The sequence below is a fragment of the Felis catus genome, chromosome B2 (assembly GCF_018350175.1).
Source record: "Felis catus isolate Fca126 chromosome B2, F.catus_Fca126_mat1.0, whole genome shotgun sequence".
Classification (NCBI taxonomy): domain Eukaryota; kingdom Metazoa; phylum Chordata; class Mammalia; order Carnivora; family Felidae; genus Felis; species Felis catus.
The window spans coordinates 121,427,507-121,454,195 of NC_058372.1; the positions used below are offsets into that span (position 1 = coordinate 121,427,507).

Consider the following 26,689-nt stretch of genomic DNA (forward strand, 5'->3'; position numbering starts at 1 on the left):
GTTTCTTTGTTTTTTTTAAAGGCACAACCGAACCTCCATTATTCTACAAAGGCAAATTAGTTTTTGTTTTGTTTTGTTTTTTATCAATGGAATGTGACCATTATAAACTGGAAACATTCCAGAAAAATTTAATGACCAACTCTTACCAGGGGAAAAAACCTTCCACAACACATGGTAAAGTTACATTTGTGTATCCAACACGGTCAGGGGTCAAAAGGCACCAATGTGTAACGTAAATGTAGTTCTACAAATCTAAGAAACATTTCTTTTGCAACAAACAGGTAAATAAGCAGAAAGCCCCTTACTTGGCTCAGGTGTGACTAAGAAATCAATACCAGTCTCCATCCAAGGCTCGCCAAATTTGAAAGAACAGAAGCACACGAACCTACTTAAGTTTCTTCTAACTTCTGTGAGCTGTGTGTGGGTTCCACCCAATGAGGTAGATGAATGGATCGTAGCAGTTTGGGGTACAGTGTGTGTGTGTGTGTGTGTGTGTGTGTGTGTGTGTGTGTGTGTGTGTGTGTGTGTGTGTGTTTTATGTCCATAGTATCTTACAGGTAGTAGCTCAGGAAAACAAAACAAAAACAAAAACAAAAAAAAACCTTGTGGAACACGAGTGAAAAAATCTACATGCCAAGTAAGTGGAAAGTAATTGTATATTATATTAACATTTAGTTCATATTACATATAACCCAAGTCATCTATAATTCAAACCAGTATGCAGCATAATGTAAAAGGAAAAGGATCTCAAAGTGAAAAGTACTGACTACGAGTCCTGGCTTAATCACTCATCATTCGGACAGTCACCACACCCGAGTCTCCAATTCCTCACCTGTAAGTGCAGACAACACTAACACAAGTCTACGATCTTATCTGCAATTCAAAAATCCAAAAGACTGAAAACCTAAGTTGTTCCTGATTCTGCTATAACCCACTTAAGTAGCAAAAGAGGACTTGAAGTAAGGCAATTTACAGTCCTTATTTATTCTACTTAGCATTAACAAGCTGTGATGCAGAATTACTAGTATGTTTGATTACAGGGTGTTGCCCCATCATCTGTTAGGGGTTTTACATAACATGCATGCATCATATCACCTTTCTATAATCTGAATATTTCTGAACTCTGAAACACACTAGCTTGAAGAGTTTCAGATAAGGGTTGGGACTCTACTTCATGTGGGGTTGTGAAAATAAAATTATGTAGTGTTTTATAAAACTGTAATGAGCTACATAATCTGTTAGGTGGTAAAGTAAGTCAAATTATCATTTTCCTTACACTTCCAGGTGACCTATATTTTAAAACTATCAAGGCATATATGGTCCATTAGTTTACAACAAGAAAGCTAAGACCACTCAATAGGGAAAGGACAGTCCTTACAACAAATGGTGCTGGGAAAACTGGGTAATCCACATGCAAAAGAACGAAGATGAAGCCTTACTTTACCCATGTACAAAAATTAATTCAAAATGGATCAAAGACCCAAACAAAAGAATGAAAACTATGAAACTCATAGAAGAAAACAGAGAGGGAAGTTTCCTTGATGTTGAATCTGGCAATGATTTCTTATATATGACACCAGAAGTATCGGCAACAAAAGATAAATGGGACCTCATCAAAATTAAAAACTGTTGTACATCAAACAGCATTATTAAGAGATTAAAATGACAGCCCACAGAATGGAAGACAATATCTGCAAATCACATATCTAACAAGGGATTAATATCCAAAATACATAAAGTACTGAAAAGATACTCAACATCACTAACCATTATTAGGGGAAATGCAAATCAAAACCACAATGAAATACCACTCACTTCACAACCATTAGTTTGCCTATCAGTTAAAAGCATCCTACTCTTGATTTTTGGCTCAGGTCATGATCTCATGGTTTGTGAGTTCGAGCCCCACATCAGGCTTTGCGCAGACGGCACACAGAGCCTGTTTGGATTCTCTCTCTCAAAATAAAGAAGCTTAAAAAAATCACCCACACCGCCCCCCGCCCCTTACACACACACACTACCAAGTGTTGGTGAGGAAGTGGAGAAAAGAGACCACTTGCACACTGCTAGAAAGAGCATAAAATGGTGCGGCTACTATGAAAAATAGTCTGGCGGTTCTTCAAAAAGTTAAACACTGGGGCGCCTGGGTGGCGCAGTCGGTTAAGCGTCCGACTTCAGCCAGGTCACGATCTCGCGGTCCGTGAGTTCGAGCCCCGCGTCGGGCTCTGGGCTGATGGCTCAGAGCCTGGAGCCTGTTTCCGATTCTGTGTCTCCCTCTCTCTCTGCCCCTCCCCCGTTCATGCTCTGTCTCTCTCTGTCCCAAAAATAAATTAAAAAAACGTTGAAAAAAAAAAAAGTTAAACACAGAATTACCACATGATCCAGCAATTCCACTCTTAGGTACGCACTCAAAAAGACTGAAGAAAAAAAAGGGGGGGGGTCAAACAGACACTTGTATGCCAATGTTCAAGAAAGCATTATTCACAATCGCCAGAAGATGGAAACAACCCCAAGGTCCATCAACGGATGAACGGATAAACGATACATGGCATACACATACTATTCAACCTTAAAAAGAAATGAAATTCTGACATGTGCCACAATACTGATGAACTGTGAAAACATTATGCTAAATGAAGTAAGTCAGACACAAAAGGACAAAACTGTATGATTCCACTTATGAGGGACGTAGGATAGGCAAATTCATAAAGAAAGAAAGTAGAATAGCGGTTGCCAAGGGAAAAAGGAAAGGAGTAACAGGGAGTTTTTGCTTAGAGGATACAGAGGTTCAGTAGGGGGTGAGGAAAAAGTTGCGGTGATGGATGGTGTTGCGTTGACGGTCGCACAAAAACGTGAGTGTACTAAACGCCACTGAACTGTACACTTAAAAACAATTAAAATGGTAAATTTTATGTTACAAAATATTTTACAGTAAAAAAGCATAAGTTTAGTTAAAGTCTAACCCATTCTTCTATTTTTCTGCTTAAATAGAGTTTACCATACAAACTAAGAGACACAAATACTTCATGTAGTGTTAAGAAATGAGTCCCCAAATAGCAAAATTTTAATTGCTTGGGAAGCCTTTTCTCGGTTTAAAAACAAAACAAATAAACCAACAAACAAAAACTGAAGGTTCCTTCCCACAAGGGGCAGATTAAATGACAAAACACGACTGTTTTATTCTGAAACAAATTTCATCCTCGTATTCGTGAATCAATATACGCGGTGTAATTTCATAAAGGAACACGGACAAACTTTCAATTCATACTTATTTTTAAAAAACTACATAGACAGGAAGACAGTATTACTATTCAAAGTAACTACTGACCTCTTGACCTCTCTACCTCTCCAATGGCAAAAATTATTGCTGCATGAGTAAAAACACGCCGTAACCAACCTCTCCAGTTTCTCCCCACTGGACATACTGCTTTCTAAGAACGAGTGCCGTTCATTCACAGCAATTAAGCTGCAGTTTCTTGCCTGTTAAAGAAGAATTCTGAATATTTAAAAATTAAATATTTTCAACTAGAACAACTATTTTGGAGAAACAATTTTAGTCTTTTTTTAGCATTTGGGAGAAATGGTATATGATTAAAACTAAAATTCTCGAACAGTATCTTATATTTTTTATATGACCAAATTTACATAGAAATAATTACAAAGAGTTATAATCAAAGTGCCTGGTTATTTCAAAGGTGTGTAAGTATAAAATGAATTTAAATAAGCTAAATAAATTTACTCCCAACCTCTAAAACATGATCACTAACTAAACTGAGCTTAAAGGTCAATTACTACTACTGTCTTATTTTTATTTCAAAGATGCATTAAATGCTGAAAATGATCTGTTTATATTTTCAAAGGCAAGCCATTTAATTCCACTAAATATTTTATTGTCGTGCAAACCTGTACTATATGAGCTGACCAAGAAAGAAAAAAAAAAAAAGTCTAATAAGAAAAACTTCATCTGTTAAGTGGCAAAAGCAAAGTATCAAACTCTAAACACAGGATGGCCCCAAACATCTGAAAAAAAATTACACATAAAAGAAGAAACCCATGCAATTCACAGGCAGTGTATCTTCTGGCCAAGTAATATTAGAGTATAAAAACTCTTCTCCTTCCCATTAAATGTGTATGTTCAGATGATGCTGGTAAATGATAACCTACAAACAAACCTCACAGCCTGCAGGGTCTAAATGTGTTGCTTTGGCCCAATTAAAGTTAATCCCGTGTCAAGCATCCCCAGAACGTATTCATAAATACCAATGGGTGGACAACACGCACACATAAAAATACACTAAATGTAAAGTGTAGAGATATTTATGTAGTATGCAATTACAGAGTATTCTTATCTTTTATGTGTGTGTTTTCCAAAGTTTTCTATAATAATGTATTACTTTTATAATCAGAAACACTATAAATAAGCATATTAAAGCCAGAACAGAAAGACATAATCTAAGATTAGTCAGGTAGCCTCTAGAACACAGTAAAAAACATCCACCATTTTCCCTAAATGAATTTTACTATTATCCTTACTTTGTATCCTGTTGATGACAAAATTTCTTTTTAATGCCTCACTGAAAAAATCGTCAGACTCAAGGACCAAAATGAAAAAATACAAATGACTTTCAAAGTCTAATTTCATGTTTTTCTGGATTAGGGTAGTAAGAGGTTAGTTGAAAAGAACTATAATAGCATTCTCGCTTGTAAAGTAAGTTACACTTTTTAAGATGAAGTTACTTTGAATTTATAAAAACAATAACAAACATTTTGAAACTTACAGGAAATCCTTTAGTGATAGGAATTTCAATATTAAAGATGAGGATCCGAGCTCTGAAACGAGTGCAAGCTTTAATGGGTTCTTTGGGGCCACAGAATATGCAGCCAACACTGTAACAGAAAAAAAACAGAGATGGGGTGGGGGGGGGAGGGGGGAGAGAAGGTACTTGAAGAACAAATAAATACACATCAAATAGGAGTATCTCTAAAACCATTTACAAATAAAACAATCAAGTAAATTGGGGACTTTTCTAAATACTCCCTTCTGGGTTAAGGCAAAGCTTATACCTTTATTAACCTTCCACCATTTTCATACGTTACAGCTTTCACTCAAAGAACGTGTTGAGTACACGTGCTGACATGTATTAATTTCAGTTTTAAGCAGATTTTGCTCATCATTTTTACATTTCTACAAGTGCCTATTTTTGGCCAAATGAAATTCGAAATTAATACTCATTCTTTCAGTTCAGTAGGTGAGTTGCAAGATCTATGTTTTGAGGTCCTACATCCAAAATAAGGGTCGCTTAAACTCATTTTCTCACTCACTTGATCTTGATGATATCCATGCCAACCAGCGTAAGACTAACATGATCACCTGCCGCCGCCCAATCAACAGGTTCATCATGCAGAGTGATTCCTGGAAATGAGTAAGAACCAAAGCATACAGTGAAACACCTCAATATCAAACCATAACAACCAAGAGAGCTTGGCTGATTTATGCCTCATCAGTCACTACTCATCATTTTCAATATGAATAGGTTGAGAATGAGAAGTGTAACTGTGAGCGTTGAGGAAAACACACTTCCTCTAGACTTGACTCTTCTAGAACACCACCCTAAACATAAAGTGACTTGTATTTGTCCAAAAAAGGCTGATTTCTGCTTATTTAATCAAGGTTTTAAAACTCATTTATACAACTCATTTTATAACTCATTTATACAGCTATTAAACATGCCCCCGTTCAAATAGTTCTCTTATATTAATAGATGCGGGCATAATAATGCAGTTCAAATCACTTAATAACATAAAATATGGGACTAGGGGAGGTGTCCAGTAACCCTTAGGGCATCAGTGCTCAGTCAGATGGTACTCTTGACAGGCCCCTTCACTATTCCTGGCTCAAAAGAAATGCTTCCCAGAAAGAGAGAGGGATCCACAATGCTAACTGGTTATAAGAAAAGTGTAAGGAAATTTAATTTAAAACTGATCCCAGGTGTTGCTATACACCTTTATTACCTAGGGATAATCCTGGAGAACAATTAAAAAGGGCATTACTCCACTACCTTATTCAAAAGCTATGAAAAGGTATCTCATATTTTCTGATTCTATGGGGCAAATTAATGGGCTAATAGTAAGTTCCGTTCCACTAGAACTTGAACCTTTTGATGAAGACAGTGCATAGGCCAACCACTGTGAAATAGTTCTTGATGGACATGTTTTTAGTAAATGATAACTCACCCATATCTTTCTCAAAATACTATTTTTTTCCCATGTAGCATACACTTAAGAAACTCTTAACTTTCTTTTAGACTTTTTATGAGTTCAAAGAGAACTTTAAAAGCTCTGAGACAACCTAGAGTTTTATTTGAAATTTTATGTATGTATATACCTGCATTAGTCTAGGAGGAGCCGTAACTTTTATCAAGGCATCAAAGAGGTTCTTGACTCCAAAAACTTAACAATTATAATATTAAGGAATGTTTGTTAAATTTTCAACTACTTTAGTTTTTAAACGTAAACTTACTAAAAAAAATTTTTTTTAAAAGGTGGGGGGGCACCTGGGTGGCTCAGTCGGTTAAGTGTCCGACTTCAGCTCAGGTCATGGTATCATGGTCCGTGAGTTTGAGCCCTGCACCGGGCTCTGTGCTGACACCTCAGAGCCTGAAGCCTGCTTCGGATTCTGTGTCTCCCTCTCTCTCTGACCCTCCCCCGTTCATGCTCTGTCTCTGTCTCAAAAATAAACAAACATTTTAAAAAAATGTTTTTTTTAAATGTAAACTTAAAGTGATCATATCTGATTTTTGTTATGAAATGTGGAACTGAAGGCAGGAGCTGGCCACTTACAACAGAGATTGCCTTTAGTTTAGGATTTGGAAGAGCTCTCATACTAGAATTTTAATTAGCAATATAAAATTTTGTAGAGGCAATCTATAATCTGATTTTCTCCCTCCAAATATGTTACACTGTCCTATATATGATACTCATCTTCTTAAGGACCTTCTTCATGAGACAGACATCACACAAAGTAGTATTTTTTTTTAACACTCCAAAAACTTGATGCGTTAATAAAATGAAAACACAATTTAGAATTTCCATTTCTTGGTAGCAGATTTAGTCACTTCTCTCTTTTTAGGAGATGTTACTGGTTAGTGATAGAATTGTTGAGATAGAAGGGTGCACTGAACAATTAAGTAAATCAAGCAAAAGCTACGGAGTTAGAAATTGAGGACTGAGGGGCACCTGGGTGGTTCAGTCAGTTAAGCACCTGACGTCAGCTCAGGTCATGATTCCCACAGTTCCTGAGTTTGAGCCCTGCATCAAACTCCGTGCTGACAGCTCAGAGCCTGGAGCCTGCTCTGGATTCTGTGTCTCCTACTCTCTCTGGCCCTCCCTTGCTCACACTCTGTCTCTCTCTCAAAAATAAATAAAAATTCCAAAAAAAAAAAAAAAAGAAAAGAAAAGAAATTGAGGACTGAGAACCTCCAAGTTGGGTTACAAGAGTAGCCATCAAGGAGTAGGGTATGATCTCAGGTACTTCTTATACAGCTTTCCTTTAAGATTAAAGATACGTGATTAGAGTTTTTCTGGTGGGGAAGGGACCGGAAGAAGAGAGGGAAAGAATGTGGGACTTACAGATGTAAATTATGATTCTGGAGGTCACAAAAGAGCCAGTCTGTAAGGTACATGATAATTTTAGGACCATGGTTTTAGTTTTAATTCATGTCTATTGATTATTTTAAAATTTCCTATCTCAAAAAAGCTCATTAACCTACAAAGAAATTAGTATTTCAAAAGTGTTGTTGCTCTTGATCACTTTAAAAAACAGTAAGAGATCTGAACTTGCAAATAATAGATCAATGGAAAATGATTCTTTTTAAAAAAGCGTGCATTACTTGTCATCTAAATAGAATTTTCATGATCCCTAAACCAGCAGAAAGAAAAAAGCAAAATGGAAATAACTTTGGCTTTCATTCCCCTTTTCATCTTTAAATTTGTTCTAAATTGTTACCTAAACAGATATTCATTAATTTCTTAGACTCTAAGAAATCTGCTTTTGAAGTAAGCAAATTAATTTCTAAAAATGTACATTCAAATTTATCATCCAGTCAGGTACAACTCTGGATATAAACTATAATAAGAGTAATAGAGAAAAGTACTGAAATTTAACAACTTTTAACATTCTCAGTATACTGTAATTTAAAATTGTTATAAATTGTTACTTTGAAGTATAAATCAGAATGTCAGGTCTATGTTGAAGTTGGAGGCTTAGCTGGAAACTAGATTAAGGTAAGTACAGAATTATAAACTTTTAAGCAGAATTCAGAACAACAAGTACACTTGTAAGGTCAAAAGATTAGAAAATAGAAATAGTTATTGGTCAGTGTGAAAGGTCATATTACATGTGGGAAAGCAGTAATTCTGGCACGTTAGCTCAATTTCTCTTTTTAACATTAGGATTCTCTGCATTTGCATCTTATTTTCTTAGGTCTTTCTGCAAAAAACAATTTTTTTTTTGGTATAAGCATGATTAAACTGTTAACTGACAGTAATTCTGAAATACAAATTTCAAAACAACTAGTTACTGACTGTTTAGTGCCAGGATGGGGTTAAATTTAATTTCTGCTGCTGAATACTATTTTCAATGTATCTGTCAGGTGTCTATACATCTGGTTAGATCCTAACCAGGCTTTTAGAATCAGTGTCAGGAAAAAAAAAAAAAAAAAAGAAATGCTACCACAGTTAGAATGTTCTGTGTACATTTATACACACATAGTCACAACAGAAAAAATCGTTTAATGTTTTCACATTTTTATCTTCAACAGTTAGTATCATTTTGACAGTCAGTTACAATTTCACTAAGAGGTTATTTACTTAGGAGTTAATAACTAAACTACTTTTAAAAATCTGCTGTCTCAACTTAAAGGTTTTCAGCAAAAGAATCTTGCAGAGGAATACCTTTTGCAGTACAAGTTTCATTAGGAGGCATTGCTAGTAGTCGGTCACCGGTCTGGATATAGCCAGCTTCAATCTTACCAGTTACACAAAATCCAGATCCTTGATCTGCAAAATACACCCAAGTCTTACAACTCATGTAGCCACGTTATCTAATGATTCAAGCTGTTAGCACGTTTTGTTCCCTAGTAGGTTATATAAAACTAGTAGTTCAATGAACATTTAGCAATGATCATTTCAGAATTTGTAACATTATCTACTAAATAGGACATACCACATTCTACTCTATATCTTCTTACAAATAAAAATATTCATGTTACAAAAAGGGAGATTCATTCCTCTTTCAAATATTTAGTGAGTGTTTACCAAGTACCAAGCCATGTGCTAGCCTCTAGGAATAAAGAGATGAAAATATAAGTCCCTACCTGTAAAGGGGTTTTACTCTAGTGAAGAGAAAGACAAAAACAATTACACTGTCCAGAGACAAGTATAACTTAGGACGTACAATGAAAACAGAAAGAGGTACACCGAAGAATTCACGATGAGGGGGAATGACTGCACGTTAGCCGGGCACTCGGAGAAAGAACAAGAGTTTATAAGGTACTTGTGTATATGGGGAGGGAAAGAAGGAAAATACCAATGACCCAGGATACTATATAAGCAAAGGCAGAGTCATAACCGAATGTGAGATGTACGAAGACCCGTGTGTCACTTATAAGGAATGTTTATGGCACCACATGAGGCAACAGGGGGAGGCAAAGAGCAAACAATAAAGGGACCTCATAAATCATACTCAGGGCTTGAATTTCATCCTCAGTTAAGGAATAGGAAGCCGGTAAAGAAATGTGAACAGAGAAGTGGCATGATGGTATTTTGGTGTCAGAGAGGAGGGGAGACTGACTGCAGACTGGAAGCAAACTCAAGAATTTGGGAATAAGTTATGACAGATTGAAGGTGATGAGGTAGAAGAGGGATAAAGGCAAAAAGGGGAAGTCTAAGATGATGGTGCATCAAATGTGAGACAGGAAATTCAGGAACAAGATCCATTTTAGCCTTGGTGAATCTGAAGTGCCTACCAGACATACAGGTGGAGACAATGCATTCCAGGGGGCACCAATCACATCAAATTCCATGAGAATGGGACCCTGGGAGCACACTCCCTGTGGAGATGTCCAGTAGCAGTTAGCACATGTGCATGTATCCAGAAAGTGAGAACAGGTTTGGGTTGGAGATACTGACTTGGGAAGCATCAAGACACAGGAGGTAGATGAGTCATGGATGTCTGTCTGAAAACAGCACGTCAAGTAAGAAAAAGACTGAGGCAGAACATCAGTTAGGAGTCAGAAAAAGAGGAGGCCACAGAGAAGATACAGAGAGGTCTGAGAAATGGACAGGACAGTAGGAGAAAGTGGGTCACAGAAACCAAGGGAGAAAAGTTTCAAGGCGGATATGGCTACCAGCTTCAGAAGTAATGCCAAATTCAAGTAAGATGAAAGACAGAACCGAAAACTCTGTAGGGACTGTGGCAACCAAAGGGTCATTTGGTAACCTCAGCGGGAACATGCTAAGGGGGAGTAGTGTAGGCAGAAGCCAGGAAGCAGCCTGAGAAGAGAGAGAGAATAGCAGGTAAAAAGGTAGAGTTAGCAAACACTGTTATTCAAAACATTATTTTTGTATTCTGTATGTTAAAGAAATAACAGGCATTTTAAAAAGCATTACTGGTATTTCTTCTGCTACTAGAATGTGGAAAGCTAGTAATAATAATGATTCATTTCAATTTCACTGAATGATTTTTTGGGAAGCACCTTCATTTATTAAACAATTATTAAGCATGTATACGTGGGAGGCACTAGTCTGCACTGAGCTAGGTCCTGCAGATAAAGATACAGAAGAGACAGTACTGGCCCTTAAGGACTCCACAATCTAAGTTCAATAAAAAGCACAGAAACAATTATACTACTGACTGAACAACACACTGACAGAAGATACTGAGAACACAGAAGGACACCTTAGGGTACATGATGGCTGAGCCCATCAGTTACCAAATTATTGCTGCTCAGTTCGAAATCCATTCTGCACTGCCTATTCCATGATAATGGCGATTTGGGAGACCACTGACATCTTTGCTGTATTGATTATTCCAACAATTACGTTATACCCTTCCATTTATTAATATCTTTTATTTCATTTCTATTTATAGTTTTCGAAATAGGGTTTTGTACACATTAAACTGGATGTACTCTTGGGTATTTATTTAATACAACACGTTCTCCAACATGGCCTTCTAAGTTTGCCCTTCCTTGCATCCTCTTCCTCAGCCCTCTGGTACCATATAGAGTTTCCTTACATCTTATAATCACTCTTTTATCATATTAATAATTCTTTACCTCAAACTTCTCTTTTCAGCTATGGATGGTATCTTTCTCCTGATTGGACCCAGACTCTGCTACAGATAGGTACGAAATGGGCAAGAAAAGAGAAAGACATAGTGGTAACAAAGATTGTGTATTGGTTAAGAAATAGTGAACAATCCAGTTTGGTTGAAGGATACAGAAACTAAAAAGATCTATTGAGAGGGAAAAAAAACATGAGGCTAGAAAGATAAAGGGCAAGAGATTTCACACCTGGAAGAAGAGTATGAGCTGAGGAAACGATGTAAGCTGAAGTAAACTGAAGATTTTTCTGGGGAGGGGCATTAAATAACTAGAACTATGCACTTCAAGATTTATTGGGCCTTGATCCTTACGCTGGCATAAAGAAGGGGGAATATGAAGACAATGCAATGATTTCGTCTAAGAAAAGAGGTCAGGGGAAAAATGGAAAAGCAGGGACCGTACTAAAGAAGAACCAGGGAGGCAGCGCTTACCTTTGAAAACATCAGATACACATAATCTAAAAGGCTTATCCACAGATCTCTGAGGCGGCTTGAAGGAATCTGGAAAAAGATGGTAAAAACCAAGGTTTAATTTAAAAGTAATTCTTGACTCAGGTCTAGTCGGCCCATTGTCATCCCATGTCTCCTAGAAAATAATTTTCTTTTATACTTACTAATAGCAAATTGACTCTCATTCATCTAGTATTTTGTGGTTTATGAAATGTTTTTATATACGTTATCTCATTTAATGTCAACAATCATCTATTGGTTAGGTAGGCACGAACCTCAGTAATTAAATAAGGGAAATGGAGTACTAGTTGAAATACTGCAGAGGATTTCAAAACTACTACTCTAGCTCTTCTGACTATAAAACCTATGCTTTTTCACACACATCACTTGTCTCCCATCCAGAACTCTAAATGACATCAAGCTTATAATGTAATAAATTCTTACCAATTTGTTCTAATAAACATAGTCCTTTATACCATTTTGTGAGTTCACTTGATTGAGATCTTGTGATTAGATTTTCACCACTGAGACCACTTGTAGGGATGAAAGCTACATCACTCTCCTATTAAAAAAGATTGAATATATGAAACTTAATACAACACTGTTTTCAAAAGGTAAAAGACCCACCATTACCATGCTGCACCAAGTTTGTAAAAGCAACAACATACTTTTTAAAAAGTAATAGAGGGGCACCTGAGTGGCTCAGTCACTTAAATGTCCTTTGGCTCAAATGATTTTGGCTCAGGTCTTATCTCACAGTTTGTGGGACCAAGCCCCGCGATGGGCTCTGTGCTGACAGTGCACAGCCTGCTTGGGATTCTTTCTCCCCCCCTCTCTCTCTACCCCTCCCCTGCCTGCACTGGCTCTTTCTCACTCAAACATTTAGTAATAGAAATCACAGAACTACAGCCTTGAAGTTATCTGATCCAACAGTTTTCAACTTTTTTGATTTTTGTAAGAAACTTACAAATTTGTTCAAAACACTCAAGCACTTTTGTTGGGCAACAGACGCTTTGCTAGAGAAATTCCTCTCTACTAGTTTCCACTGCAGTGGAAGTGTGGTTTCCACTCCTCTGGTACCTCCCTAAACCTATCCACCTAATTTAATAGCTGGAGAAAAGTCTTTTACTTATGTTAAATCCAAGCCAAGTTATAAAATATGTGCAATTTTCTAAGGTAAAGTAATCCTAAGAATGTAAGATATACAAAAGACCAGGCAGAAATAAAAACAAACAGAATTAAACATACTTAATAAGACAAGAACAATCAGTAAGATGAGACTTAAGGTACCAAATATATTTAAATTTATCTTACCTTAAAACCTGCTTGTTTAAGAAAGTGCCCAAGTTTTCCAGTAATCTCTTGAAACCTTTCTTGTTGCCAATTAACCTGACAAAGATTCAATTTTTAAAACTATGCTTCAGATTATGCTATAAATAAAATTTAAATTTCTGCCACAAAATATTAAAAAATCAAGACTACAAAATAAAAATATAAAATCTATTAAATATGAAATCTATTAAAATTTAAACTTGGAATATCAGATCTTACTATTAATATGATCTAAAAATAACTTTCCTTACAACAGAAAACCTAGAAAGAAACTGCAAGACATATAGTATTTTTTGTATATAGCTATAAGTGATTTCAAATTTGGGGAGACAGAGTGAAGGATTTATTAAGTTACGCTCAGACCAACTGCTGATGTAAAATAAAATTACTGATGCACCCCCACCGCAAGCCAAATAGACTAAAAATGTATGTTATATGAACTCTATGTAACAATATGCATGCTGCAGTATTTAGAGGTAAGTGTAACAACGTGTGTAACTTACTTGGAAATTCTTGTCAAAATAAGATGAATTAATAGGTGGACACAGGGGTAGATAAGACAAAGATGAGATCAGTAAGTAAGAGAATCTTAAGTAGTGGGTAGAGTATGGTATTTGTTGTATAACTCTCTCCACTATTTTTTTCCTAATCTTTACATTTGAAAATTTTCATACTAAAACACTGGGAAAAATAAAATGTGTAATAATAATACTATAAAAGAACCATGTAGAAAATTGTAAGTGAGTAAGTATCTGATCCCAAGGTAAGAAAATACCTAAGCATAAGGAATAAAAAAAATATGCTAATAAACTTGACTATATGTCAAAAATAAATCATAAATAAGTTGAAAAGTAAAATAACTGGGAAAAATACCTAAGACAAGATAAAGGATTAATATCTTTAATAAGTAAATTATACTTAAAAACCAGTAAGAAAAAAATGTTTCAAAAATAAGCAAATTATATAAATAATTCCCAAAATAAAACCATAAATGGTTAATAAATATACAAAGTATATTTAAATATTATTAACATTCACTAAAGAGTAGGTTAAAAAACAAAAAACATGTTTGGCAGTGCCTGGGTGGCTCAGTTGGTTAAGCGTCTGACTTCAGCTCAGCTCGTGATCTCAAGGTTTGTGGGTTCGAACTCCATGTCAGGCTCTGTGCTGACAGCTCAGAGCCTGGAGGCTGCTTCTGATTCTCTTTCTCCTTCTCTCTCTGCCCGTCCCCTGCTTGTGCTCTCTCAGTCTCTCAAAAACATTAAAAAAAAAAAAAAAAGCATTAAAATAAATTTAGGGGCGCCTGGGTGGCTCAGTCAGTTGAGTGTCTGACTTCAGCTCAGGTCATGATCTCGTGGTCCATGAGTTCGAGCCCCGCGTCGGGCTCTGTGCTGACAGCTCAGGGCCTGGAGCCTGCTTAGGACTCTGTGTCTCCCTATCTGTCTGCTCCTCCCCTGCTCATACTGTCTCTCTCTCAAAAATAAATACAGATTAAATAAATAAATAAATATGTTTGGCATATCAAATTAGAAAATAATCATTTAATAACAGCAGTGTTGATAAGAGTTGGGGAAAATGACTACACCATATGTGCCAAGAGTAAATACCAGAAGATTTCTTGAAGGCATTTTGATCATACATAGCAAGTCTTAAAAATGCATATGCCCGTAGGCCCAAACATTTTCATAAAATAAACAATTTCTAAATACACTACACTACACACACACACACACACACACACACACACACACACACACACACACGGAAATATTCAAAAGTCGGGGATTATTTGAATAAGTTATAGTATTTTTTTAAAATAGACTAAAGCTATAAAAACAAGCTCTTTATACAAAAATTAATTACTTAGAAACATGCACAAGAACATTATCAATTTTTTTAAAAAGGAGCTAACAAAAATAACACGATGTTACGAAGAAAAATATTTTCATCTATAAAAATAAACTGGATGGATGCACAAAATAAAAAGTTAAAAGATTTTGGGGAAAAAAAGAGAGTTGGAAATATGGGTTATTTTGGGTTTCTTTACACTAAATTCATTGTGTATTATTTTAAACAAAAACAATTTTAAAAATTTAACTTTTTAAAATTATCTCCGAAAATGAGAAGACATCTTCTTGTTTAAAAATCACTAGTATTTCGGGGCGCCTGGGTGGCGCAGTCGGTTAAGCGTCCGACTTCAGCCAGGTCATGATCTCGCGGTCCGTGAGTTCCAGCCCCGCGTCGGGCTCTGGGCTGATGGCTCAGAGCCTGGAGCCTGTTTCCGGTTCTGTGTCTCCCTCTCTCTCTGCCCCTCCCCCGTTCATGCTCTGTCTCTCTCTGTCCCAAAAATAAAAAAATAAAAAAATAAAAAATAAATAAATAAATAAAATAAAAAAACAAAAACAAAAAAAAAATGTTGAAAATCACTAGTATTTCATTTATTTAATACCAGGATCGTGCATTTTTTTTAACTATGGTAACCAAACTAGTAAGATGTACACTAGCCACATCTGAGGTCATCGATATGGCAGAAGAACATTTTAGTTAACATCTACAATGAATTCTCAGTCGCCTTCAAATACCTGATCCATTTTATTGACTGCAACCGCAAGCTGAGTTACTCCAAGAGAACGAACCAAGAGGCCATGTTCTCGTGTCTGTCCCCCCGTCTCAAATCCAGCTTCAAACTCTCCCCTGCTGGCGTCTACAACTAAAATGGCTACATCCGCCTAAGAAAAAAGAAATAATCAAAATTAGAAATAATGTCACAGCATTTTAATTCAAAGGACAAATTAGTCAATTAGTTGTGGTCAGATTTTATTTATTTTTTTTAATTGTGGTCAGATTTTAATGGCAGACTCTAACCTGACACCAAACCCTAAAGCAAATCAAACGAAAGAATTACATAGATGGATTAAAACTTAAATATTAAAAAAACTAGCATGTGGCCAAAAATAATGATACAAAGAATTTAAAAATTCCCATATTTGATTATATAACAATTAAAATATCTAGACAAAGGAGGAAAAACATAAGCACAATTAAAACGTAAGTAAACTGAGGGGCGCCTGGGTGGCTCAGTCGGTTAAGCCTCCAACTTCGGCTCAGGTCATGATCTCACGGTTTGTGAGTTCAAGCCCCTCATCGGGCTCTGTGATGACAGCTCGGAGCCTGGAGTCTGCTTTGGATTCTGTGTCTCTTTGCCCCTCCCTCACTTGTGCTCTGTCTCTATCTGCCTCTCAAAAATAAAATAAATGTGGGGCGCCTGGGTGGCGCAGTCGGTTAAGCGTCCGACTTCAGCCAGGTCACGATCTCGCGGTCCGTGAGTTCGAGCCCCGCGTCGGGCTCTGGGCTGATGGCTCAGAGCCTGGAGCCTGTTTCTGATTCTGTGTCTCCCTCTCTCTCTGCCCCTCCCCCGTTCATGCTCTGTCTCTCTCTGTCCCAAAAATAAATAAACGTTGAAAAAAAAAAAATTAAGTCCTAGTATAGTTAACATACAGGGTTATATTGGTTTCAGGTGTACAATATAGTGACTCAACACTTCTATACATGACCCTACGCGCATCACGGTAAGTGTACTCTTTAATCCCCATCACCTATTTCACCCATCCCCCACCACCTCCCCTCTGATAACCATCAGTTGTTCTCTATATCTAAGAGAGTGTAGAATTATAACCTCAGCATCAGGACATTTTATATACAATAAGTGTACTATAATTCAGGGAATATCTCGTACCTGGGCTGCTCCTGTAATCATATTTGGAATGAAATCCTTATGGCCTGGAGCATCCATTAGTGTAATAACTTTGGTTGTGGTCTCAAACTTTGTCATACCAACATCCATTGTTACTCCCCTTAAAGAAATCAAAATGGTTAGAATGCATTATAGAAATCAGTGCTACTATGGATTAAATTATTTAATAATATAGGCTAAATGACAGTCTAAATTCCTAAATAACAATGGGAATTTTATTACCTAGTCTATTATTTTGACTAATCAAGGTATCAGTTGGGACTAGAATTTCTGCTATAATAGAATTACACTTGTATAGCTTGAAAATAAGGTTGTGGACGCAGCAAAGTTTAATCAAAATGCTGGGTATTTCCCATTCCTGCCCTCACCCCCTTTTTGGTAAGAGACAATACAGACTGTGAACAAAGAAAGATATGTGGGGACATCTCTGGAAAATGAAACAATAAATACTGAACAGGAGAAAAGATAAAGTTAAGAATGACCACTATCGGGGCGCCTGGGTGGCGCAGTCAGTTAAGCGTCCGACTTCAGCCAGGTCACGATCTCGTGGTCCGTGAGTTCGAGCCCCGCATCAGGCTCTGGGCTAATGGCTTGGAGACTGGAGCCTGTTTCCGATTCTGTGTCTCCCTCTCTCTCTGCCCCTCCCCCATTCATGCTCTGTCTTTCTCTGTCCCAAAAATAAAAAACGTTGAAAAAAATAAATAAATAAAAAAAAAAAAAAAAAAAGAATGACCACTATCAGGAGGTAGTTTTCCTCATCTTCTAATGTAGATGCTTCACTAATTATAAATTTATAAAACTTTCATTTGCAAGGTAGGTAGGTCAGTATGTTACACATTTAGAAAAAAGAAAATATCAAAGGAGATAGCAATTTTTTTAAAAAATCAAGAGAGATAAATAGTAGTTTGTTTCACATCTCATTTCATCCTTCTTGGAAACCAACATGGTGCCTCTTAGTTATAAAACAGTAGGTTCAGATTTTAAGAAAGCCCACGGAGGGTCTATATGGGTACTGAGTCTTTCCAGATGTCAGGAAAGGGAAATCAGGTGGGCAATAAACTGGGTAATCATTCATCTTGGTTTGCCCCAAATAGTTCAGAATAATGAATGAGCACTACCCTACTACCAAGGGTTCTGACGATTATAATAAATTATATGTCCACCCTAGCATAGCAGTAAGGTAACTGTGGGTCTCCTTGATCATATCATTCTAGTCTAATCTGAAACCATGGGCCTGTTGACGTGGTAAAAATGATGCTTAGTTCTCTCTCACAATCCTCAAATAATTGCCTAGAATACTGATGAACCAAGACTTATTCTGAGCTCCTGCCTAGACTTTCAGCAGAATACACTCCTTTGAGCCAGCTCTGGTCTGCATTTGTCACACTAAGGATATAAAATTCATTTATGTTCAACATTAGATCAGAACAGAAGATTTATAAATATTTAACATGGTGGCATAAGTAACACACTGTATTTCTGAAATGCTATTAAGGAACATACAGTAGTGAGTTAAACTCTCATTATGTATCTAGAAGCATCCGCTATCTACATATAAAATGAAAGAATACTCTAAAATTGCATCATACTGAGCAACAGACAACTAAAAAGCCATATATTTTAACAATATGTTTCATAAACTGATAAGTGCAAATTATTTAGTCTTCTAACATTGACATCATACAAAAGTTCCACTGTTTTCAATATTCATTTTCCAATTTTTCTTATTAGGTTGGAAAACAAGCTTATGACCCTATATAGAATAAAAAAGATACCTACCAGGAAAAAAAACCAAACAAACCCACCATGGTATAAAATTCTGTTTATCAAAAGAGCTACGGAATATTGTGACTCCCTTTATTAAGAATTGCCTTATATTATAACGCATACTATTCAAGACTCCAAAAAAATAAATACGCACTTTTTTAAAGTATGAAAATCTAAATATATCCTCTAATATTCAGAAGGAAGATAGGAAACATGCAATAATTTCTTTGTTGATTTAGGACTTTCAGAGGACTTCAAAGTCTTTAGTCATTACTTTGACACAGTCGATAATCTCGCCATTTCACTTAATTATTAGGTGTCCTCTTTCTTTCCTGAAAAAGATGCCACTGCGCCCCCTCATCCCTGACAGTTCTAACATGATAAATATCACTACTCTAAAAAGACATGTTCAAAAGAAATACTTTGGCCAGAAGTCTATGAGTAGCTGTTCTCTCCTTCAGAGTTAGCATTGGGCACAGTAACAGATACAGGAGTAATTGACTAGATTAAACCTATATGGTAGGAGATAGGTTGTTTCTTATAATATAATTTATTGTCAAATTGGTTTCCATACAACACCCAGTGCTCATCCCAAGGTAGGAGATAGATTTAATTACTTGTTAACTCTATCTCATAAAAACATAGTACAGAAAGTATAAAGATGAATTAAAGTGATAATTTAAACTTACTGGTCATTTTAATTTGAGACAGAAGACAGTTTACTACAAAAAGTTATCTTTCCTTAAAGTCACTTGATATAAAATCAACAGTTTTATTCGTAATTTTAATTCAAAATCAAGTCAACTTGACATATACTGAGGGAAGTGACAACTGAAACTTCTCTCACAGAATAAGTAGCTAAGAGTTCTTACTGCCTTTTTCTGAGTTTGCTTTTTACTTTTTTGATAAACATTCTCTTAAACTATTCTCATAGAATTTGGAAGAGTAGAAAATGTATATAGATACGATGAAAGCTATCATAAAAATATTTTCCTGATAATTAAAAGCTTTTCTCTAAAAAAAAGTTTCTAAAGTATTTCATGTTTTTTTCCACACATATTCAACACATATCGCATACTTATTTAAAAGATTATATATATCATTTCAAACTGAAAATTTTGAAATATAGTGACTACCTTTCCCTTTCTTCGCCAGTCTCATCCAAGACCCATGCATATGCAAACGAAGCTTTGCCAGCCTTTTTAGACTCCTGTTCATACTTATGCATAGTTCTTTTGTTTACATTACCCAGAAGATAAAGCATATGGCCCATCAGAGTACTTTTCCCAGCATCAACATGACCTAAGGAAAATTGATTCAAGATTAATACTAGGTACAATTTCCAGATGTTGTTCACATAGAGGCATTGCAAGAATATGTAATCCGATAGCTCATGTCGGTGTTTAGAGTAGTAAGTACCAATTTTTATCAAATGATAGTTAAAATAAATGGAGAAAAAAAAAAGAGCATCTCTTTAGAGAGGGGGGCCGTTTCTTCGACTTTTGGAAATTAAACTGTCAATAAGACATGCCACTTTCAAAATGTTCACAAAACGAACATGCCACAAGCAAGTCTAATGACCTCCTTGGTGATGTGGCGTTATGTCACCCGGGGTGACTAGCAAGCATTACGATGCAATGCCTCCCTGCTTATGTCCATTTACACCCATACAGAAACTCAGACTGGGAATGAGTCTGCACGCTGCCACCAGAAAGCTGCCGGGCCAAAGCAGAGGTGACCAACCATCCAGAGGAACAAAGGGCATTACCAATGACTACCAAGTTGAGGAGCTGCTTCCCTCCTTGCCGCTTCTCCAGTTCCGCTTTCACGTCTATTTGCTGCCTCAGCTTGCCGGACTTTTTCACTGGTGTTGGTGCTGAACTCTGCTCTTCTGATGTTTGAGTGGTGTGGGATGGAAGAACTGATTTAGAAACAGTGTCAAGAACATCAGAAGGAGCAATGCCGGTTTCTTCACTAAGATGGCCTTTTTGAGGCGTGTGGAAACTATGACCATTTTCTTCAGTTACTCTACAGAAAGCAGAGACAGAAAAAAAGTATTTAAACCAACTCAACTGGCATCCTATAATGTCAGAAGGGCAGAGAAGCTGTCTGTTATTTCTTACCTTTGGAGACCAAAAATGATCTCTGCTAAGTGGCCAATCAATGAAGGTGGAAATGATAAGTAGCCAGACCCAAAGCCCACAAACAGACTTGGAAGGTCCCAGGAGAGAAAGAGTGTATCAAAAACTAAGGTAAGAAGAAAATATCCTGTAAAATAACTGAATTCAAGCCCACAGCCTTGGCCATATAATCCTATCAAAACAGATGGCATAAAGGAGATATTTTGTAAAACTTGGCATCAAATGTATTCCTAGAGATAAAGTAGTATTAAAAAAAAATTGGGTTTATCCCTAACTCATTCTTCCAACAGGACAGAGACCATCTGTTTCGCTCAAATACCATCCTTAAAGGAGGTATTTCTGAATGTTTACATTTTCTTAATACTTTCAGCAAAGAAGCTTTTAATTCATTAATTCAACAAGATACCTGATTTTCTAAAAACTACAACTCACAACTGGCATTGATGTTGAAAAGAAAAGATGCAGATAAGAAACTGATCTACTAATCCCAAAAGTTTACCATCTAGTGAGGGACTCAAATACATAAGGTAGAAACAAGGCCACCTAGCATAACTTATTTTCCCTTTGATAATGATGATACCCTCACAAGTAAACACTGATCTTAGTTCATTAGCTCTTTGACCATTATCTACAGAAACTGTATCCAGCGCTATCCCATGGGCATCTAGAAGCAACATGATCTAATCAACCAGATTATGCTATACTTAACGTTCCTTTCAATGACATAGATAAAAATTAGGACCAAGAACAAGTTAAATTGCAAGTTATTAAAAATGAAACCAACTCGGGGCCCCTGGGTGGCGCAGTCAGTTAAGCGTCCGACTTCAGCCAGGTCACGATCTCGCGGTCCATGAGTTCCAGCCCCGCGTCGGGCTCTCGGCTGATGGCTCAGAACCTGGAGCCTGTTTCCGATTCTGTGTCTCCCTCTCTCTCTGCCCCTCCCCCATTCATGCTCTGTCTCTCTCTGTCCCAAAAATAAATAAACGTTGAAAAAAAATTTAAAAATGAAACCAACTCTATCCAATTCACTTTGGAACTGGCAAAGAATTATACACAGTAAGCAGTTTATGTGAGAATAGTAAATCTATTTTCTTCTTGCACGCTGTAACAAAAACGACTCGGCAATTTTATATGCTCAACGCTGACCTTTCATCCTAGGCCTCAGGAAAAGAGTCACACAGCTTTACTAAAACCTCGCATCCACTCCTACTTTCTCTTGCTTTTGAAATCTCTACTAGCAATTCTGGTGTTCATTTGCTAACACTGCTTAGAAAGATTCGCTTCATCTTGAACCACAGCAAAAAAATTTAAGTTTGTGGAAAAGGTTCCAGTTCTTTGGAAGGATTCCAACAGGCTAAATTAAGTGAAATCTTAGACTATAATTTGCAAACATTTGAATGACCACAGCTTCTAAAACCAAAACATGACAACTGTGCATCACAATTTCTCGTTTCAAATCTCTGGTGTAGTTACAGAAGCTTTTCTTCAAAGGAAAGCTTACGTTAACTCCTGTATGGAGAAGAGATCCAAGCAGAATGGCTATGGCTGGCAGAGCTCAGTGGGCCCAGCACAGGAAGAGCTTCACAAAACATGGGTCTGACTTGAACATTTCCTTTACGATTCAGTAACAGAAAGGTCTGCTTTTCTCTTGGTTTCACAAAAACATTCCCTTTCAAGTAAATCCTAGGTAAAATGCAAATCAGGTCACTGAATCGTACAGGGTTAGAAGGAAGTGACCAAAGCAAATAGAAAAGCATCCTAGGTAAGTCTGTGCTCAGGAAAACCGTCTGAAGGTTTATTATCACGAAGTAAAAGTCAGTATTTTTAAGATTTTGAAAAATCTCTAAGATGAGGCCTAAAAATGACCATTCTGGACGGCACCTGGGTGGCTCAGTGGGTTAAGCATCCAACTCTTGATCTTGGCTCAGGTCATGATCTCACAGTTGATGGGATTATGCCCTGCTGTCAGCGCAGAACCTGCTTGGAATCCTCTCTCTCCCTCTCTCTCTGCCTCTCCCTTGCTCATGTTTGCTCTCTCTCTCTCTCTCTCTCTTCCCCTCCCTCTCAAAAATAAATAAATAAATTTTTTAAAAATGACCAATTTTGTAACTACTGACTGATGAAAGAAAGAGTTAAGTTGGCTGAATGTTTTTTCAGGTGCTTTCTGATATAATTTTGTAAACTTATCTATTATTATCATATGATTATTCTGGTTTTTTTTTCCCTAAACCATCTTTCCAAAAGTGGGAATATTTCTACATGAATCTAGAGGCTTTCTTTCTCGCTATTTAAATGAGACTAGGAAGCTAATAATTTAGATTTAAGAGTATTTGTCCTCTATGCAAGGTTCAAACCATTTATACTGAAATAAGCTTTGTCTAGAGAGGTATTTACCATCTTTAATATTAGTGAAGAAAAAGTTTGCTATCTCATTTCTTCTAAGCAATGCATTACCCTTTTTTACAAGCCGTCACTGGGAATCACACTGTGTAGATATTTATGCTGCTGAAATCTCGACTCAGAAGTGTTTTTTTATGTTTCTCTGTGCTTTCTCAAGATCAAATCAGAATAACAGCCTAAGTATTATCCCTAACAAGTCCTATATAAGTATTTGAACAAATATAGCTTGGTCCTTAAGCAATATTATGTATTTCTGAGTAACCTGATCTGTACCTACAGACCTTTCATGTTCTGATGATGTCTCTTATAGAGCTATATCAAAGTACTAACTCACAGGCTGTTTTTTCACCTTTACATATTTACATATTTCCAAGTCTGTTTTTAAAATAAAATGTATTTCCCCAAGGACTCTGATCAATGAATATTTAAACAACTATTCTATGAAAGAAATACAATGATGAGCATTAATGGCCCTGCCCTCATGAAGTATATAGTCTGAAAGGCTTGCATCACACTTGTAAAGTAATACAGTTAGGTTGTCAATAATTATTTACTTATATTTACTATTTTTCTCTTGATCATTTATTATCCATTATTTCCTCTAATTATTCCCATAGATAACTATGCATTTACTTCTAATGTGAATTGGGGCTTATTTACATGTTGCTTTCTAAGACTTCCAAAACATTCTGCATTAAGATTATAAAATCCTTAGAATAAGAATTGCATATTCTGGGTTTTTTTTCCCCTCTCTCAATGAAAATAATCCTAAATTGGGATTATATGGTTCCCAAGACATAAGGATAAAAAAGAAATTTATGATTTCAACAACCCAACCCCAATGCAGAGAGAAAAAACATACATTTAGGTTTTGGTAACTAAATCAGGATTCAAAATTATTTTAAGTGACTGAAGTTACCCAAATTAAAATGTAACTTTTTCACTCATCCAATGTCCTAGATATGGAGTTCTTTCCTGCACTGAATTAGAGTAAGTTCATCAATTTAAGATTCTTCACAACTAAGACTCATGAAACTTCCATTAATTTAGATAGAAGAATGTTGTAAGGGAAAAAAATTGAGGCTGCTTAGTTTATATTTCTTGAAATTAAAAAAAAAAATCCTCTATTCTTTGTTTACATTTGATTAACAGCGAATCTTACCTATCTAAATGGCAGACAAAACATATACAATTTATAAGTAATAGATTTAAGAAAATTTTAAAGAGGCTCTATTAAAGTTAATGTTTTTAAACTGTGCTATGAAGTCTCAAGCAACCAACTTCCCTTCTCTACAAAAACTCCTGGGAGAATCCTAAAGACAGTGATAAATGAGTGCTACTAATATAGGATTTATCATTTCTCACCAGATTTGAAATTCTAGGTATGTTTCATTTCATATTTTATGCCCTGTTCTAGTGGCCCACTTTTTAGTCAACCTGAAAATCTAAAAGAGTTTAAATATCATAGTCAGAAAAACTTTTTAAATAATGATTCCATGACATTTAATTCCCAAACACTGCTTACCTACGCCATCTAGTGGCAGAAGGATTCCTTATCTCACAGTGTTAGATTTCACAAAATATGCTTTTTTATGTTAAGTAGCTAAAAATCGTTTAGTTTACATAAGGACACTGACAACGAGATAGACTAAGTAATATACATAATTTAGAATCAATCCCTTTTCTTTGTATCATGCCATTCTGAGAACGCACGATACTTCAATGTTAATGACACATCATGCAAAATTAAAATAGTTCTCCTACAGTCAAATACAAGACAGTACCAATTTCAAATAAAAAGGTGGGGGAGGGTTAAAAACCTTACCCAGGCACTTCAAATCCCATAGTTTGCTTCTTTCCGGACACGGTCATTTTAGCAACTTTTGGCACAATTTCAGATTCACTGTGAGATGACTGGGAATCTACTGATTTTCCTAGTTAGAGAATAAATACACAAGGCTAATTAATTAAAGTTGATTTCTAGAAATATTTGTTACACATTACATATTATATGAATATATCATATGGTAATTAAGTTTTATGCAATTTATATCTTTAAACATATTCTTTTCTCTAAAAAAATTTAGTGGAACATTGAAATGTTGAAATTCTTTTGTCACCCTACATTCTGGGAAATCCCCTACTACTGGGACTATGCTATGCTTAACCTCTACCAAATCTCTTCCTAATTTTGAAGTGACTCTTAAGTTTCAGTATTAAGAGGTCACAAGGTGGTTTCTGCACTGAGCCTTGCTCTGACAGAACACCTAGACCCTAGATCCCTCTCTCCTACCACACCCTTTCACACTACTAAAATTGTCTGGTCAGTTAGCAGATGGCTAAGCTATTTTTAATCCCATGGTACCTATAAACTGATGAGCAAGTTGAGAGTCTGCTGGATTGTGCTGGACCCTGCATATATTTTACTTGGGCACAATATTAGGCTTAGTAAGATATTTGATCTCTGTCAAGAATATTGGGGAAGATGTCAATAGAGAAACAGTGAAGAACAAAATTAATTATGAGTTGGATCAAAGTAAGGCTTTCATGCATTTGATCCTTTAAAAAATATACAGGTATTTCATAGAATTCTCTACAATGTATCTTTATAATTTTTAGTAGTATTACCACTAGGATTGGGTCCACTTAAAACTGCAGAAATTGCACATGCTTCCCTGGTAAATATACATAAATTACTTTTAAAATTAGAAATAAATTAATGTACAGAATGCATATAAAACGTTTGTTATTTGCCTACTAGATGCCAAGCACTATGCTGGAAATATGATGGTGAACAAAAGTTGATGTAATCATTGGGCTGAAAGTGCTCACATCTAGTGGAGAAGGTATACTAACTGAACAAAAATAAAACTGTTATTCGTGTTATAAGCATCCATGGTGTCATAAGATATGGTGATAGGGCACACAAATTAGAGGGCCTCCACAGGAAAGTTAAGAGTTGAGCAGTGATGTAAAAATGAGTAGGAATGACCTACCCAGAAGGAAGAGCACTGCAAACAGAGAGAGTAGCTGGTACAGTGACTGCATTGTGGGAGGCAGCACAGTACCTCAGAGGAAGTAAAAGCACAAGGTTAAAGGAACAGAGTTAAATGGAGCTGAAATAGGGGCAGCGGCCAGGCCATGCAGAGCCTTTAGGCCATGCCAAACATCCTAACAGAACTGGAAGCCACCAAAATGATGTGAGCAAGTAGGGAGAAGAGGAAAGAGACAGGGGAGAAGATAAGAAGTCAAGCTTAAGGAGAGGTCTCCTCTGGAGCATCTATCTGTGATTCATTAGCACAGAATTAGCTGAAGGCACAGACATAAGTGAGATCACAAAACGAGAGAACCGGGGGTGGGAAAAGAAGCGGTACTAGGACAGAGCCTTGCAAGAAACCCAGCCTTTGGTCACAAGATAGAGGATGCTGAGCCTGCAAAAGGGTGACAGGGAAGAGACAGGGA

The 26,689-nt window shown here is 36.4% G+C and overlaps 1 protein-coding gene across 3 annotated transcripts in view; it reads right to left on the reverse strand.

The window, feature by feature from the left end:
• Positions 1–26,689, reverse strand: part of HBS1L (HBS1 like translational GTPase) — an 84,760-nt gene that overhangs the window by 8,093 nt on the left and 49,978 nt on the right. For all 3 annotated transcript variants that reach the window (XM_006932040.4, XM_006932041.4, XM_045058087.1), the window contains 11 exons: positions 25,053–25,161; positions 20,455–20,714; positions 19,823–19,988; positions 16,902–17,019; positions 15,748–15,894; positions 13,148–13,222; positions 12,278–12,395; positions 11,816–11,884; positions 8,953–9,057; positions 5,323–5,413; positions 4,779–4,887 (listed from right to left, as the gene is read on the reverse strand). In XM_006932040.4, coding sequence (XP_006932102.1) covers positions 4,779–4,887; positions 5,323–5,413; positions 8,953–9,057; positions 11,816–11,884; positions 12,278–12,395; positions 13,148–13,222; positions 15,748–15,894; positions 16,902–17,019; positions 19,823–19,988; positions 20,455–20,714; positions 25,053–25,161 — 1,367 coding nt within the window. The remainder of the gene's footprint in view (positions 1–4,778; positions 4,888–5,322; positions 5,414–8,952; positions 9,058–11,815; positions 11,885–12,277; positions 12,396–13,147; positions 13,223–15,747; positions 15,895–16,901; positions 17,020–19,822; positions 19,989–20,454; positions 20,715–25,052; positions 25,162–26,689) is intronic.